The 17,299-nt window shown below is 38.6% G+C and overlaps 1 protein-coding gene across 1 annotated transcript in view; it reads left to right on the top strand.

Moving 5' to 3' along the window:
- The window catches only part of PLBD1 (phospholipase B domain containing 1), a 51,149-nt gene that overhangs the window by 988 nt on the left and 32,862 nt on the right, over nucleotides 1-17,299 (top strand). Inside the window, exon 2 of the mRNA XM_039876415.1 lies at nucleotides 10,154-10,373. Within this exon, the coding sequence (XP_039732349.1) occupies nucleotides 10,154-10,373 (220 nt within the window). The remainder of the gene's footprint in view (nucleotides 1-10,153; nucleotides 10,374-17,299) is intronic.

The following is a 17,299-nucleotide window of genomic DNA, read 5'->3' as shown; positions in this document are numbered from 1 at the left end:
GTTTCCCTTAACTGTCAATGACTGGTTTAAAATGGTAAGTACTGCAAACTGGTATTGTCAGCTTGATATGTGCCAGACAGTGTGCTAAACTTTAGCAGCTAAAGGGATTTATATTTTTTCATATGATGCTTATTATAATTCTAAATAAGATCATTATCCCCATTCTACAGATGAGAAAATTTTGAGAGAAATTCAGTAATTTGCGTAAAGATGCCTAGCAAATGAAGGCAGAGCTGAAATGCTGAAGAGCATTTACTTAACTATCCAGCTCTTAGTAAAACAGTTTTTTATCCCCTACACTTGTCTGTACTCTTTGGAAACAAAACAAAACAAGTACAACCAAAAACCTTTAGATTTGTCATTTTCATTCCCAATGACTAAAATCAATATTAACTAAATAAACTTGAAAGACTTCAAAAGTCATATTAAAAGAGGATTAATTTTGTTTTATTTCACAATCCATTTTCTGGGCTGGCCTTGTGTAAGAATAGGGAGGCGTTTAGGAGAGCACTACCCCTTCCCAGATGAGTGTACTGATTCTTGTTAGGCCACCTTCCATCGACAGGTGTGTGTAGTTACCAGATTTCAAGACCTTGTCTTTCACAACTTGCCCACTTATTACTATTAAATTTTTCCAGTCTTTTAAGCTGCCTGGGCTTTTGGGATCAGATGTGATCCCCTCCCCCACCCCCAATCTCGATTTACCAGCACATTCTGTTCCTTCCCTGGACTAAGGAGATGGCACTGGTGCCACCTTTTAGCCCAAGGAGACCACTCATTCAGACATACCTGGGATAAGCTGGAGTGACCCAGAAATGGAAAGGAATTTTGTGTCTGGAATGCTGACTGAAACTTTTCTCCTCTTTCTGTTCTTTTGAATTGCTTGGATAGTTTTTAAATGTTTCTGTAGATGGAGGAGGCAGCTTGAGGAGTGAGAAGGAGACATTGTTTTTCTGTAGATGAAACATTGTTTAGTCAAGAAAATAGCACCTAGCAAGAAACTGCTTCTTAAACTGAGTTCCTCCAAATAATAAATAAGATGACTCCATGCAGGGTGGGTGGGGAGTCAAGGCAGAGAGTGAGGGCATTTCTGCTGCAAGCGATCCTGACAGCACTATGCCCTGCAATCTGGAAAGACTTTTTATCATGACTGGTGATGTCCACGTTGACACTTTCAAAAGATATGATCTCTATTTATTTTATTCTGCACACATTTTGGTCTGCACACCGTTTTCCAGTGCAGCTTTTTGGAGCTTTGTCTTACTGTTCTACTAGACTGCCAACAACTGAAAACAGAGAACAGGATCTTTGCATTTCGTGCTTTCTCTGAAGTGCTCAGCTCAGTACTCTGAATTTAGCAATTATCCAATAAACACTAAAGAGATTGCATTTTCATCCCCCTGGTTGAATTTTACATCCACTAATATGCACCTATTTACCCACGAATAACTTCTTTAATTTTCAAAGATTTGTACTTTTATTATTCTAGAAATCGGCAAACAATTACATGTTCATCCTAACCATATCTTTCAAATTCTTATAGATTTCAGACGTCTAATAGCATTGCCTTTATCTTTCTAGACTGAAAAGCCCCGTGTTTATTTTTGGAATGTCTTGTATAATTTTTCTAAGCCTTATGTATAGTGAAGTCAGGTTGCCACTAGGGAAAGGATGGGTTGGTTGCCAAGAGACTCATAAGATGGCAAGAGCCTTGGTAAAACTGGTTTCAGATCTGGCCTTCAGACTTGCAAGACCAGACTCCAGAAATTCATTCTACCCAGTGCTCCAATGCTGATCGGATACAAGGGAAGCTTATTCGCCCTGACCAACACACAGATCTACTCACCACAGTTCCAATTGTTAATTTTTAGCAGACTGGATATTTGTGTAGCCTGCTCCAGGCATACTCGTGTTATCAAACTACATGGGATAGACATTATGAGGATTCTCAGGATGGAGATCTGATTCATCTGCCTCCCAGCAGGACTCGACACTTCAATCAGCCCATGGGTGCACCTCCACTGATAGCGCTCATCTGGCATAGCTGGCCCCCACCTCTGGGACACTGCCTCTTCCAGACTTCCATGGCTCACCAGTGCTTACTTGAGACTAATAGATTGCCTCCCTAGATAGGCTAATATCTTTATGTGGTTGTCGAGGAGTTTACTGTCCTACAAGTACTTCAGTTTCCTTAAGGTGACGTGGCAGACCTTTAGCTGAAGCTAATCTCAATCAATCCTTTGACTCTGAGGCCATTCTTATTTCCAAATTCACTTGAGGTGGTTGCTCCATATGTTCATTCTATGGTTGCTCTTCATTCTTGGAAGTATAGTGTTAGAAGGTAGTATGGAATTCCAGAAACCAACCTTGGAGCCAGACTGCCTATACATGAATTCTAGCTTCAACACTTCCTATGTGACCTTCAGCAAGTTATCTAATCTCTCTATGCCTCAATTTCCTTATCTGTAAAATAGGTATTACAATAGTATCTGTCTCATCAAGTGGTTGTGAGGAACAGTGCCTGGCACACAGTAGAAGCTATATACAGTCATGCACTTCATAATGACATTTCAGTCAATGACAGACCACCTATACATTGGTGATCCCATAAGATTACGATGGAGCTGAAAAAGTCCTATTGCCTAGTGATATAGTAGCCATCATAACCTCATAGCACAACACATTACACAGATACTTACTATTGTGTTACAGTTGTCTACACTATTTAGTACAGTAACATGTTGTACAGGTTGATAGCCTAGGAGCTATGGAGGAACAGAATTTGTCACCCCAAGATAAGTCTATTTGACATAAGGGTTACTTTGGGTTTGCTAATTTTAAGAAATAGCAGACATGGGAGTTCCGAAATCAAGTAGAAGTTATGTTTTCCAAAAGACATTTACATTTGTAAGGGAAGTCTCCATTTGTAAAAGTGTCTCTCTCACTGTACCAGGAAGAGGGGGAAGACCTTATCTCTAGAAACTTTTATCAATGCAGAAGGCAATGACTTAAATCTGCATAATGACCTACCTTTGTTTACTGTGCTTTTCCTGGTAGCTTTCCATAACTGACTCCTCTGCCTCCAACATCATCATTTGTCTTCAGCCGAAGATTTAAGATGGTGGCTTCAGCCGTTTTGGCAAGTTACTTGGTCTTCCTGGGTCTGTTCCATGTATATAGGAAGCATACATTTTATTAGACTTTTGTTTGTTTTCCTCCTGTTAATCTGTCTTTTGTTTCTGGTATGTCTCAGTCAAGAACCCAGAAGGGTAGAGAGAAATTTTTTTTTTCTCCCCTGCAGAGCAATAGGTTATATTACATAGTGTAGGTGTATATTTGGCTACACCTTCTTTGTGTAAGTGCACTCTACAATGTTCATGCAGTGATGCATTTGCTTAATGGTGGATTTCTCGGAATGTATCCCCGTCGTTAAGCGGTGCATGACTGCAATTGTATAGCTGTTATTACCTGCCATTGGAGTGATTTTTCTCTGAAAAGGCATCATGGATCTCTTGATAAGGCAACCAGGATTGCAGATGATCATCTATGTACTGTGAAGTGATAACTCATTATCAAGTAGTGTTTTTCCTTAATTATGGCCCAACATTTTGGGGACTTAGGGTACACATATTAAACAGCTGTTTCAGAAAACAATGAAGTGTCTTTGATTGCTTTTTTGAGTTATAACTAACTGAAATCACCTCGATTACTTTTCCTAAGTGCAATTTCATTAACCATGACTGCTTTAGAACTTTACAACTCTTTTCTGTCTTTCTGAGCCTCACTAAATCTTCCTGCAGCTCATCCCATTGTCTTGGTGTTTCAGACCCAAAAGAAATCAGTGCTGTTTGTAAGCAAGAACATTTTCTTGTGCTCTCCTTATATCAGTTTGTTTATAAAAATGTTTTGCAAGATAAATTCCAGAACAACTTCTGGGAGAAGTGCTCATTCATCTCTATTATTAAACTTCATTTCTCAGTCCTTCTGGAAATGTGAATCTGATAGCAAAGATTAAAAACTTTCTCCAGAAGAAAACTAAAAAGACTTCTTCAGTCTTTAAATTGAGGTAGAACATTTTTAAAAACTTTTTCATGGTGATTTACTTTCATAATATATAAACTATGTATTTCATCTTGGACCTTTGTTCTGACATGCAGAACAGATATTTTTTGTTTTCATACTTCTTCAAGCATTATTTTTACTTTTGTTACTTGCTATCTTTTGTTGGATTCCAAATTATAAAACATTACCTATTGAGATAACAAATGAGAAAGTGGCACCAATAATAGAATTAATCTCAAAGGATTTCTTAAAAGGTTCAACATTTTACGTTTTTTAAATGTATTTAAGCTTCATCTTCTTTTCTTCTTCTTTTTTTTTAATAGAGTAGGTTCTAGTTGCTCCTACCTAATATTTTATGACCTTTTGAAAGTTTACCTTTAAGATATGGCTGAAAAATATTTTAATAATGTTATTATATAGTTTCCTTGTACTATTGCAAAACAGGAATTTACTCAATGTGGTAAAAAGTGGAACTAATAGAAGTAGGGAAATTATGAAGAAACTTTAGTCTAAGATTTGAAACTCTGCACAAACAACAGAAATCATGTTATAATCTTCCAATGGGAAATTGTGAAAGTGTCTTGGTTGAAAGGCACAAACTTGCTCTGAAATTTGTCAATTAGCCTTGCAAATGTAGTTACAATTCCAACATAAAGCACTAGCAAGTAATTCAAGTCAGCATTTGCAAACTTAAGATACCAAAATTTTAATTCACAGTTAAAAATCAAGAATTAATATACTACAGACTTCATACAAATTTGTCTCTTGGTTTGACTTTCCCAAGTAGTATGAAAATTTGGGATTTAGGCAGCCACTTTATAATCAATAAAGCATTGTGTTAGGCCCAACGGAGTTGATACAATGAAATATGAGGTCCCTCTCCTGATTCTATAGGAGCTTGTAATTAAATTAGACCAAATAGGTAAAAATACACATAATTAAAGAGAAATCTAGATGAGGTGTGAGCTACGAAAGCCGAATCAGAATGGCTCAAAGTTGACTTTCTGTTGGTGGGACTTCTGGCAAGAACTCTTATTTAAGCGAGCAATAGGTTTGCTTTGAGGGGATCCAAAGGAAAGGGATCATTCCAGATTTAAGCAAATCTCCAGCATTTTTCTGTTGGTGTTTTGTTTCTTTGAAGCTTTTTTTTTTAAAGCTATCTTCCTTTCTACTTACTTAATGTATCAGGCGCATGATGTATCCCACCGCCTATCCTCTCATCTGCCTTTTATTCTAGCTTCATGCAGGTGTAACCGAGGCACCTTAACTCAGCGACGTTGCTTTCTAACTCAGATTTCTCTGAAATCATAACCATTTAGCACTGGAACACATGCAGACCTGGGAGTGAGGGGTTTAACACTTCATAGGACGACCTTTGACCTATGTGGAATGGGAGCAGGTGGATAAATGCTCCCTCTTCCATCGCTGGGATGGGATAGTCAGAGGCTTATTCTACTCACATCCTCAGGGCCATCTCAGAATGCACCCTTGAATTAGCTTTCCCTCCTTCTTAGTTTCACTTTCCCAGTCCCTCATTCCTGTTCCTTGGGAGCTCTTCCTGCTTTCGGCAAGAGTCCTAGGCTCTGATTTCTGTTGAGAGTGAGAACTGAAACACCTACTTATAATTTTGTTGCCTGGAGGTTGCTGATTCATGAACCAGTTATTTTCTTAGTTACTCTGATGAAGAAGCAAAGCAAATCTAAAAACCAGATATCAGTTTATTGAGAACTCTTTCAAAGAAGGGAAGTGTAATGCTAAGGTACACAGAGAGAAAGATCCTGAGCGACTATACTCAGTGGACCTAAAAGAGAAAAGCAATCCAAGAATTCGTATCAGTGAACTATTAGCTAAATTCAATCGGAATAGATTGAATAATTTTTTAATATTTTCTCTCACATATCCTGCCTCTGCTCTTTCATCTTTCTTTCTCTTTGTCTCTATCGAACTTACTGAATTATTACCCAAAATTGTATTGCTCGGGGTTGAAAACCATTTGCTCTATCATAAATGAGATGCTAGGAAAATTAAGTTCCATGTATGGGAGGGAATGATTTAGGTCACTTATGACTATCTTACAAATTCTAAGACTAAGTTAGGAATTTTTTCAACAGAAAAACAATTAACTCATACAAAATATTAGAATGCCCAAGTAAATAAAATAAATTCTAAAATATTGGGCTTCTTCCATCTTTATTCCTAGAAGAAAAATATTGTTTTTATAAAATAACTTTTCCATTCGTTCAACAAATATTTATCAGATGCATTGATTTTGAGGATGTTAAAAATGTTTAAATCTTATTTTTCATTTTCGCAACTCTAGAAAAAATACCAGCACATGGCACTTGCCCCTTGGACATCTGAATCATCCTCTAGGCTCCTTACCTGAGCTTGAAGACATAATGACTTGAGTTATTTTAGACTAACTTCTGTGAATGTTCTGATAAACTTCACTTTCATTTCACACACACGATTAAGCTAGATTCATCACAGAAACATTATTGTGCTAGATATAATGATCTCAGAATATATTGTGGTAAGCAGAAGCAGCCCCTGTCTTCACAGAATTTGTATAAAGCTAGGTTAGGATTAGAATTATGTAATATTTTTCTACCTTTTCAATATACTTTTCACACCATTTGCCTCCTAACATGGAGATTTTTTTTTTAAATAAAAAATTATAATAACTTAAAATCTATTAAAGGATTTAAGAAAACCAAAAAATAGTATGGTACTGGGAAAACCAGAAAGAGATGACACGTGGAGAAAGCATTGAGGAATAGAGGATATCAATTAGGGGTGGATTGAGAAACTCAGATTTTGGCTCAATTCTTAAAGCACCTGGTAAATTGATCAGCTTCTTAGCAGTACATTTTTACTGAATTCTCTTGAAGACTGGGTAAAGGTTTTTTCATGGGAGGAAGCACACAAGTGTCAAAACACAGATTTGCAGAAGTTCATTATTTGTGGTCTGAAAATTAGGTAATAACAGCAACAGTAAAAACAGAGCCCTTGAGTGCTTAGATTGAGAGCAAGCCAAGTTTATAGGACAAGGGGCTCCTCGAATGAAAGGTGAAGGGAAAGGAAGGCCTGGATGCTGGATGAGAAATGCCAGTATTTTGGAGAAGAGAACAAAGCTAAAATCATGTTCTATGGATAGAACTGAAAGAAAAGAGACTAACAAGTCTTTCCTTCCTTCTTTCTTTTACCCCATCCTGCCACAGCTTTGTGGCTGCTTTTTTATTCAGCCAATCATGCTTTCTCATTTCCCTCCAGGGGAATGCTCGCTGGAAATGAAGGAGGAGGAAAGTGTATGAGAAAGGCTAAGGAAAGGCCAAGGCTATGACCTTTGTGGTCCAAAATCAATTTGGTAAACATATGTAATTGTACCTGGGAAGAGAAGAAGGGAAGTTTCTATGGCTACTGTCCACGATTGTCAAATTGTGGCTAGTTAGCTTTATTAACAATTTGACTATTGTTTGTCATTGGAAGTCTGTTAGTTAACAAATTATTCTGTACTTACTTGTGTTAATCAATGTCATTACTTCCACTTAACCCTTTTTTAAAAAGTCCACCGTGATGATCATGATGCTCTAGGATTAAGATTATACTTTTAGCACTTATTTGATAGACAATCTTTGCGTCAGTTTTGAATGTGAACAACAGATTAACCCTATATAAAATTTAATCTGAGCTAGAATTTCTAGTATCTTAACCACTGGAAACACAGTATGTCCAAAACTAAACTCGTATTCCTTCCCATACCTATTCCCTATCTGCTCCCTCCCTCAGTGAATGATACAACATTCATCATTTGAGTCTCACCCTGGAACCTGAGAGTCATTCTGGCCTCCTCCTACCTCTTTGCTGACCCAAATGTAAAGTTTGTCTTTAACTTGAGCAGCTGTGCAATGATTTCTTAGGGAGAAAAACGAATGCATTATATACTGTATCCTTACTCCATTTCTTTTTTCCACGTTTTGTCTCTCTTCCTAAGCCTTCCTTTCACAAATATTTAATGAGTTACCTATTATGTTCTAGACACTAAATAAAATGCTGAGGAAACATTTCTTTGGCCTCAGGAGTTCATAGATTAGAAGCAGGAGCAGACATGTGGGTCATAGTACAAAAGGTTAAGACCTAAAGAAGACGTACATACAAGGTACATTGAGCTTGTGGAGCAAATCAGCCATTTCAAAGGGGGTGCTGTCTCCTGAGTCTTAAATAGCAATTTTGAGATTGCTAGGTGGTTAACAAGAGAGAAACTCTCAGGTGGAGGAAACAGCATATGCAAAGTCAGAGGGATTGGATCAGCTTGTGGCAGGTTGGAGAGCTAGGTATGTAAGGTTTCCAGATCACAGAGTGCCCGGGGTGGTGGATGAAGCTGGATAGGTAGGCAGAAACCAGATCATAAAGGCTGATAGTGTACGCTGAAGAATTTTATTTCTAGGAAATAGAAGCCATTGAAGATTTTTGGTAGTCAAGTTAACAGTCTTGCATCTTAGAAAGGTTACTCAGGCAGAGCATGAAGAATATATTAAAGGTCAGAGGGACCTTGAGAAAGACCTTTTAAAATTAAGGCCAGTCATGATATCTAAAGTAGCATAGACATCTAAAGAGGTAGAGACTGGTGAGAGAGATATTTAAGAAGTTTTACTTAAACATGACATGAATGGAGAGAGAGACAGAGAGGGAAAGAGAAGGAGAGAGAGAGAGAGAGAGAGAGAGAGAGAGAAGAGAGAGAGAGAGAGAGAGAGAGAGAAAGAGAGAGAGCAGGGAGAGAGAGAGAGAGAGAGAGAGAGACCTGCATGGACTTGGTGAAAGATCATGGAGATAGCAGAAGATGGAGCATGGATTGGAAGAGAATATGAGTTTTGTTTTGAATATTATGAATTTCTAATGCTTATAGAATCATCCAGATGGTATTATCAAGTGTACTGTTAAGTTTACAAGTTAAAGAGTAACCCATGGGGAGAATGAGGAAAAAGACAGGCAAAGGAAAAGGAGATTCAGAAGAGAGTGTTGTCCCAGATGCATGGGAGGAAAATGTTTTAAGAATAAGCGGTCAGCAGGGTCAAACGCTTTCGGACATTCATGTGACACTGGAATTCAAGGATTTCATTAGTGACCCAGCTAGAGCAGTGCCAGTGGCGTGGTGAGGATGGACGCCAACCCGCCACAGGCCAAAGTGAGGAAAATGAGAAAGTGAAGTGGATGAGGTCTGGAACTGTGCCAGTCATAGTCACAACTCTGTCACCAACACCTAGCGCAGTCCCCGATACAGCGTGCTTTATAAAATTTGTAATAATTTCATGAAGAGAGTGAGAGATTCCAGTAGTAGCCAAATCTGTTCACAGGATCCAAAGAGACAACTTTTGTAGTTGGTTTCCTTTTAGCTGTTGGACAATGGAACCTGTTAATTCACTAAATGGAAAGAAGCCCCTGCAAGAGAGAGCTTTAGAGCACAGGAGCAAGAAGATGAAAGATGGATCAAAGTTCCTAGAGAAAGTGAGAGGTATGGGGTCCAGAGCATGGGTAGAAGGGTTGAGGCGAACAAGAAGGGAGACATGGGAACAATATTTGGAGGATAAATTTACAAAATTACCAAGAACTTAAGGGGATCATGGGTGATAGTTTCTATTTTTTTTCTGCAAAATAAGAATCTAACGTCACATGTGAAGAATTAAACAAGAAAGATAGGATAAGGAGCCAGAGAATATGGATGCTTCGGCCCAACTGCTGAAAAAAATGGAACGTGAAGCCTGTCTTTGGTTGAATGAAGAAGTAGGCAAGGGCACCAGCTCTGGCCGTGCGCAGAATCCCATCTCTAAGGATGGAGCTCTTAGACTCACCTTTATGATGCCCCTACCCTTGACTTATTCTTTTTGCCATGGCCTCATTTCCCTTGATCAAGGCTCTGCTTTTTCCCCACTTGCAACAAAGACTAATTTAGGGCAGGTTTCCTAATTCTAATAGAATGGAACTCTTTAAAAGCAAATGGGTTGGAATTGTTGGTTACACAGGAAAAGAATCAGCACATCAGTTAAATGACATCCTATTATTATTTTGTTTTCTCTCTTTTTTTTTTCTCCAGAAGTCTTCTATGCAACTGCGTACTGGATGCCTGCTGAAAAGACAGTAAATGTCAAAAATTTACTGGACAAGAATGGGGATGCCTATGGCTTTTATAATAACTCTATGAACACCACGGGCTGGGGGATCCTTGAGATCAAAGCAGGGTATGGTTCTCAAACCCTGAGCAATGACATCATCATGTTTGTGGCTGGATATTTGGAAGGTTACCTCACTGCCCCGTAAGTACCCCAGTCATGGTGGAGAACTGTCAGGCAACCTATGTCTCTTTCTTTGTCTAGCAGTGGCTCTTGTCTTCCTGGCATTGTACATTAGTAGCTGAGGTCCTTCTCATATATTGGAAACAGAATTACATTTGTACCTATAATTAGTACCTGCCTAGAAGGAACAAAGCCCCTGATTTAACACTCTTCAATTCTCATGGCACTTACCTTTTTAAATCTTTCCTTTTCCTGAAACTATTTTAAGGGACAACTAAGCCATTTATTGTCATTTGTTGTCTGGTAGAAAGCAAATGAGAGGTGGAATGACTCTTTGAGAACCACAAAACAAAGATTAATTAAAAATGTAAGACATTAATTTGCAATTGTCTTAAAGCAATACTTTCAAGTAGGTAAAGAGATTTTAAATTGAAAATTTTAATGTTTAATATAAATGTTCCTTCCAGTTCTGTTGTTACTTGATTCTTATGTCCTTCCCTTGCCTTATAAAAATAACAAAAATGTAGTTAATTGTAATGCAATCAGGACCCATCCTTTTTAGGGAGAAGCTCTTTAAGGGAAAGTTGCAACTTATTGAATCAAACCTCATCCTTTCTTTGGTATAAAGTGTCTTGATGAGTTAGCTTTCTTTTTTATTCTATGACCTAGATTGTTGAGTGCAGTTTAACCAAACCTTATTTTGTGCTGTTACTGCCTTAGTCATAGTAAGTGCAGTGCTGATCTTAATCTGCTTCTGCATTTTGGAGATTACATCACATGTTGAATGATTAGTTGTTGGGTTCTGACTACTCTTTTTTTAGTTTAAACTAGAAATTCTTGTTTTTATTTTTATGCCAAATTTTTGTTACCCTAGCATACAAATCTCCTTCATATACTCAGAGGTATATAAAACTTTATAAATTGAATAAGATTTTAAAAACATGTTTAAAACAGTATTATACATGTAAAAATCTGAACTTCTCATCTTTCACTCCAAATTTTTATCCACTTTTATATATATTCGTTTGATTGCATTATTTAAATCGAGTTGCAAATGTGGAGAAATAATTTCAACTGAAGTTCTATGAATATAAATAGATGAAATCATGGGTGACATATACATATAATGGGTTATTAAGGGAAGCTATGCCATTCGAAGGCAGCAGCTCTGATCTGAGACTGTTATAAGGACAAGCATGTCTTCCTTGGATATCATGTTGCTGCTAGAGAGCCGAGGGGTATGACAGAGAAGCCTCCTGGCAAAGGTGCCACTTCTGATATTCTTATGTCTGAGGAAAAATGTAAGTTTTAATATCTCACTTTTGGGAGTGACTTTATCATTTCACCCTTACTCATTGACCTATCCTTGAGTGCCTTTATCCATTTACCAAAAAATCCTAGAAAAAGGAGCCATTCTATTCATGACTTTAATACTTCTATTTTAGAGTAAAAATTACTTAAATTCAATTTCTTAAAAAAGACACCCAGCTGCTATTCAGTAACTATTTTATTGTTTACTTTGCCTTTTGCCATGTCCTTTCCACATGCATAAGTCAATCTTTTAATATTAAAACAAACAAAAGAACTTCCTGCATATTGTGATCCATTTTGAGGATCTGGCAACTGAGTCTGCCTTTCCTCAGACCGGTGACAGCAGCACATGGGTGAATCATCAGGAGTGAGGGACAGATAGATCTAGTAATGTCAGTCCGTGCTGGTCCTTAAGGAAGAGTTAGGAAACTCTTGGCAGCAGAGAACAACCAGAAGAGAGTGCTTTATTCATAAGTACCATAGGAGTCTGAGAGGCAGGCACCCATCGGGCTGGAGCAGTCAAAGAAGGCTTTGTAGAAGGAGTGAGTTGTGGGTCTGGCACTTGATAGATGAGAATCATTTGGCTTGGCCAGGAAGAGAGAGGAAGTCATGCTTGGCAGAAGGTAACAGAACAGAGTACTGAAAAAAGGCACTGATTCTAAAATGAGTAAGTTGCATTTACAATGAGCCAGTAGAGACTCTGAACGAGCAAGCAGAGGGTAAAGGTTTAAAAAGGTAAATGGGAGCTGTATATTAGTACATGGAAGGCTTTTCTATTTCAAGAGTAGAATGCTCAGAGTTTCCTTGAATTTTAAAGACAACCTCTCTTTTCATGCCTGTATTGTATGCATGACTGTGGTGATTCTCCCCATCTGCTCAATGATGGGCTTCCCATATATGTGGTACCAAGAGTTTGAGGAACCACTGTTCTGCAGGGACTTTGATATTCCTTGAGCAGGAGATGCTGGTGAGCAGGAAGATGAGTGATTAAAAAAAACTGAAGGGGCTGGAAGGAAGAGAGAGGTCAGTATTTGTACATTTGAAGGAGAAGAAGGAGAAGGAAAAAGAGAAACAGAAAGAGGAGGAAGAGAGGACAGAAAGGAAGAAAAGAAGATGGAAGGGAGGGAGGGAAAGGAAGAGAAGGAAGAATTATAATCAAAATTATCTTTAGAAAGGCATTTCCCATAAGCCACTTTTCAGAGGCTGTCATTCTAAGTGCATTACTGAAAAGTCAAATAAGTAGGGGAATTTTCAAATCAACATGCATTTACAAGATCTCTTCTGTACCTAGCTCAAAGTTCAGAATAATGGGATATGACGCAGCGTGCTTAAAAATGAACCCTGACGATGGGTTGTGGAAGAGAGGAGAGAAGGAGGAGGCTATCAATTTCTTTTCTTCTCTTCTGATGTGGTCCAGGAGATGAGGTCTTAATACACATTCTCAGCCCCAGAGATTATTTTGAGGGAGGAAGATAGGCCAAATGGAGTCGGGAAGCTGGACTCACAGGGACAAGAGGTCCAGCAAGGAGACAGAACAGAGGGGATGCTGAAAGCGTTCATGGGATTGTGACTCCCATACTAAAGGCACCAGCAAGGATTGCTGCAGTCAGCACAGATTGGTTTAATCGCCCTGGAAGATATAATTTGCCCTTTCCAACCTATGACATATTTGAGAGACCAAACGAAAACACACTAAGAAATATTCCAAAATTTTCTGTAATTTCCTTTGAAGTCTTCCATAATTTGTTATTTCCTCGAACTTTTACAACACTCTCTAGATAACAGCCTGGTCCTGGGCCCAGCCCTTTGTACTTTATTATTGAAGCTCAAGACCATCTACCTGTGCTGCTCCTGCAGGTTATTGCATCTTATGCAGCAGCAGCAGATCCAACTGGACCACAGCTTTGAGTAAACACTCTTACTGCCTTGCCCCTCCTCATGTCTATTCTTTTCTCCCTCTTCTTCCACTGTCCTAGTCACCACCCATCTCCTGAAGAGTCACTCACTGCAGGATATTGACCTTACCATGCAAACATTCATTCCAGATGGGCTGCAGAGCTGTGCTGTGATGCTCCTTCAGCCTCTCACACATCCCCTTCCTAGCACCTCTTAGCACCATGATTCCTGAGAACTAGATGCTGCCTCTCCCATCTCCACCTATTGAAATATTGCTCAGCCTCCAGACTCATCTCAGATGCTATCTTCTTAATGGAGCTTTTCCTGATTCCATTCCCATTGGCGGGATCTCCATCTCTCCCCCGCACCATCTGTTACTACCTTGAGGGCAGGGTCCCTATCTTATTCATCTTAATATACCCCAGATACCTGGCACAATGCTTCTGCCCCCAGCAGTTACTTAATTGCGCGCTTATTAGGTTTAATTGAATCCTGTTGTTCCAATTCTATTAGAGATTAATTAGAATGTGAGGTACATATTTCCATGCAGGGCAGTGTCTAATGACCTTGGCTAAATGGAGTTTCTTCCTTTGTTTTTAACTCTATGGGGTGGCTCCCTAAGAGTTGCAAATTCAGAGTCTCTAATGTTTCACTAATGATGTTAAAGCTGCTAAATAGTCCTAGATTGATTTTTGATAAAATGAGTCATGAAACCTTTCTGGAAAGAATGGTGATGAGGGTGCGGGGACCTGGTCTGCTCTAGTTGTTAATAAAGTAGTTGATTCTTGTGTTGCTGACATAGCTGTTGTCATGACCGCCTCTGGAATTTCCCAGTTAGAATGAGCCAATCCAGTGCAGCAAACACTTGTTACACTACCTGTGCCAGGCTCTGGGGTAGGGAGAAAAGTGGAGAGGAGAGTTAGTTTCTGAGAACATTCTTCAAAGAGGACTCCTTTTAAGTTACTAATTGACTCAATTGTTGCTAAAACTATGATGAAAAGAGGCTGCAGCAAGATTATGGCACAAATAGAGAAAGTAGCCAAAGGTGGCACCTTTTTTTGTCTTTGGCCTATTGCCAAGAAATATATCAAGAATCTCCACTACACCCCACCTTGCTGCTTTTGGTGTTAGAAACTGAATATGCTTCTAGGTCAAGGCTGTGGGCAAAGCAAAGATAAGTAAGACACAGTCTAACCCTCAACAATATCAAATGACCCATCAGCTAATAATTACCTGAAACTTAATATGAACCACAAAATGGTGATGGTACTTAATAACACTCATATAGTATTTAAAATGTACCAGATACTGTTCAAAGCACTTTATATATGTTAAATTATTTAATTCAGAACACTGAGGTATGTTTTATTATCACTCCCATATTATTGATGTGAAAACGGGCACAGAAAAGTCAAGTAACTAACTGAAAGTCACAAAGTTAGTAGGCAAGAGCCAAGACTGGAAACTGAGTTATCTAGCTACAGAGTTTACTTACACGTGCATGCACACATGCATTCAAATGGATTGATCACTATGGAAAATACTAAAGGAGCCCAATATGGTCTCTGACCCAGGAAGTCAGAAAAATGAGAAAACAGTAGGAGACAGCAGAGGACAAGTGATAAATGATGTGGTATTAACATAATGCAAAATGGTTCAGGAAGAGGTTACGTGTACATGTGTCTTCATGATTCTCACAGGTGAGTGCATGTGAGATATGTAAAAGTGAGTAAAGTTTTGGCCTTCTTAGGAGGAAATCTACTGATTTTACGCACCAGAGTTGCTGAAACAAAATCTAATATATCCACGACATAGATACTAGTATCAGGTCTGTTTGATAAGAATCAGAAATGTGGAGAAATTAGCAATCTTGCTTATGGTCATACAGCCTAAAGGTAGTGGAGTCAGGCTTTATTCAGAATTCAAAGCCTGTACTTCTGTTATACTCTATTACCCTACCACATGAAAGAGTAGGATCCCAGGCCCGGGGATCAGAGAAGGGCCTCAACCTGAGGAGCCTGCAAGTGGATAGTATTTCTCAGGGCCACTGACTGGGGCAGGATCATCTGAGGCTTCCACTTCTGACCTAAAGGTGGAAATTTCTCTTCCCCTGCTCTGAATGTCAGAATAGAAAAATCTAGTTTCCATAAAAAAAAAAAAAGAAAAAAAAAAAAAAAAAAGAAAGAAAGAAAGACAAAGAAAAATTTTCAATAATTCCAGCTCAGTTACCGTCCCATATCTCCAATTTGTCTTCTGTTATTTGGGCATCCTCAGTGACCACCCACAAGTCAAGAATAATATTTCCCTGTTTCAGGGTTTCTCAATCTCGGCATTATTGATATTTTGGATTGAATTCTTCTTTTTCATGGGGGCTATCCTGTGCATTGTAGGTTAGTTGGCAGCATCCCTGGCCTCTACCCACTAGATGCCAGTTGCATCTTACACCCTAGTATGATGACCAAAAATGTCTCCAGATGCCAAATGCTTCCTGGAGGGAAAAATCACGCCAGTTGAGAAATACTGCCTTATTTTGAAATAGACTGAAAAATTGAGACCTGCAATTCTGGATGGAACTAGGCAGGATGCCATGATGGAGACTTTGGGTAAAAGTATGAAATTTTTTGTTTCCTTACCTGAGCAAGCATGTAAGTCAATTGCCCACAAATTATTTTTTTCTGCAAGAAATGGAACTTCATTTTCATATAAATCATTTTAATTTTAAGAGCTCATTCATCCTGGCAGCTAGAAAATGTTATCATGTTTATTTCTATCTATATAAACAAAATAATTTATCATTTTGGCTGAGTCAATTCAGAATGTTCTACTTTTCCTCAGAATGGATTAGTGTTACCGAGGCTTCTTAGAGGGAGGGGAGATGTTTAATCAGTGGTTGTCCTGGCATTCACCAAAGTGAAACAATGTCATTTAGTTTTTGGCTCGGGTATTGCTCCATCTGACCTGTGATGAGGCTTCCTTGAGCTCCCTGGACTCCAGCGGCATAATCAATGCCACCCGAGGTTGCAATATTCATCACAAATATAAGTCATCTGGCCCCATCAGCTCCCAGTGTCCACTTATTTTACCCCAAAACACACAGGAAAACATTTGGCTCACAAGCCCAGACAGGCCAGACAGCCATTCTCCTTCCCCACACAGCCTTGGGCTGGGGAACTGCAGGGTTCTTCCCTCCATGAGAAACTAAATCAAGTCATCAAATTCACCAGGAATTTCAGCATTTCATTCACCTGAAGAGTGAGGCGAGGGCAGAGGTCCCTTATTTGTCACTCACATACCTATCTAGCTTTACTGCTGTGTCTCCCTCAGTTTTAGAGGTGGTAGGAAAGGAAAAGTGACCAAGTAGATAGTAGAAGGGATGTAGCAGCATAAAAGATATATAAATAAAAGTTAAATGTGATCATTCAATTTTTTAAAAAATATTTATGAATAATTTGAAGGAAAAGCTCTCATGAAGTGAAGTTTATTGAACTCAAGTACCATGAAATGAAAGTGTGCAAAGGATTTTAATATTGTTTACATAACTGGCAATAAAACCCTATTCTCATTTTATCAGTTTCAGATCTGGAAACTACTGTAAGTCCTCACTTAATGTCGTTGATAGGTTCTTGGAATTGCAGTGAAATGACTTTTAAGGAACCAATTTTACCACAGGCTAATTGATATAAACAAGAGTTAAGTTACTGCTGCATTTCATCAATGTTATAACAAAGCAACCTTAAAGG

Source organism: Pteropus medius, unplaced genomic scaffold (genome assembly GCF_902729225.1).
Source record: "Pteropus medius unplaced genomic scaffold, Ma_sr-lr_union100, whole genome shotgun sequence".
In the NCBI taxonomy this organism is placed as follows: Eukaryota; Metazoa; Chordata; class Mammalia; order Chiroptera; family Pteropodidae; genus Pteropus; species Pteropus medius.
Note: the sequence above shows the minus strand (reverse complement) of the source record. Positions and strands in the feature narration are given on the sequence as shown.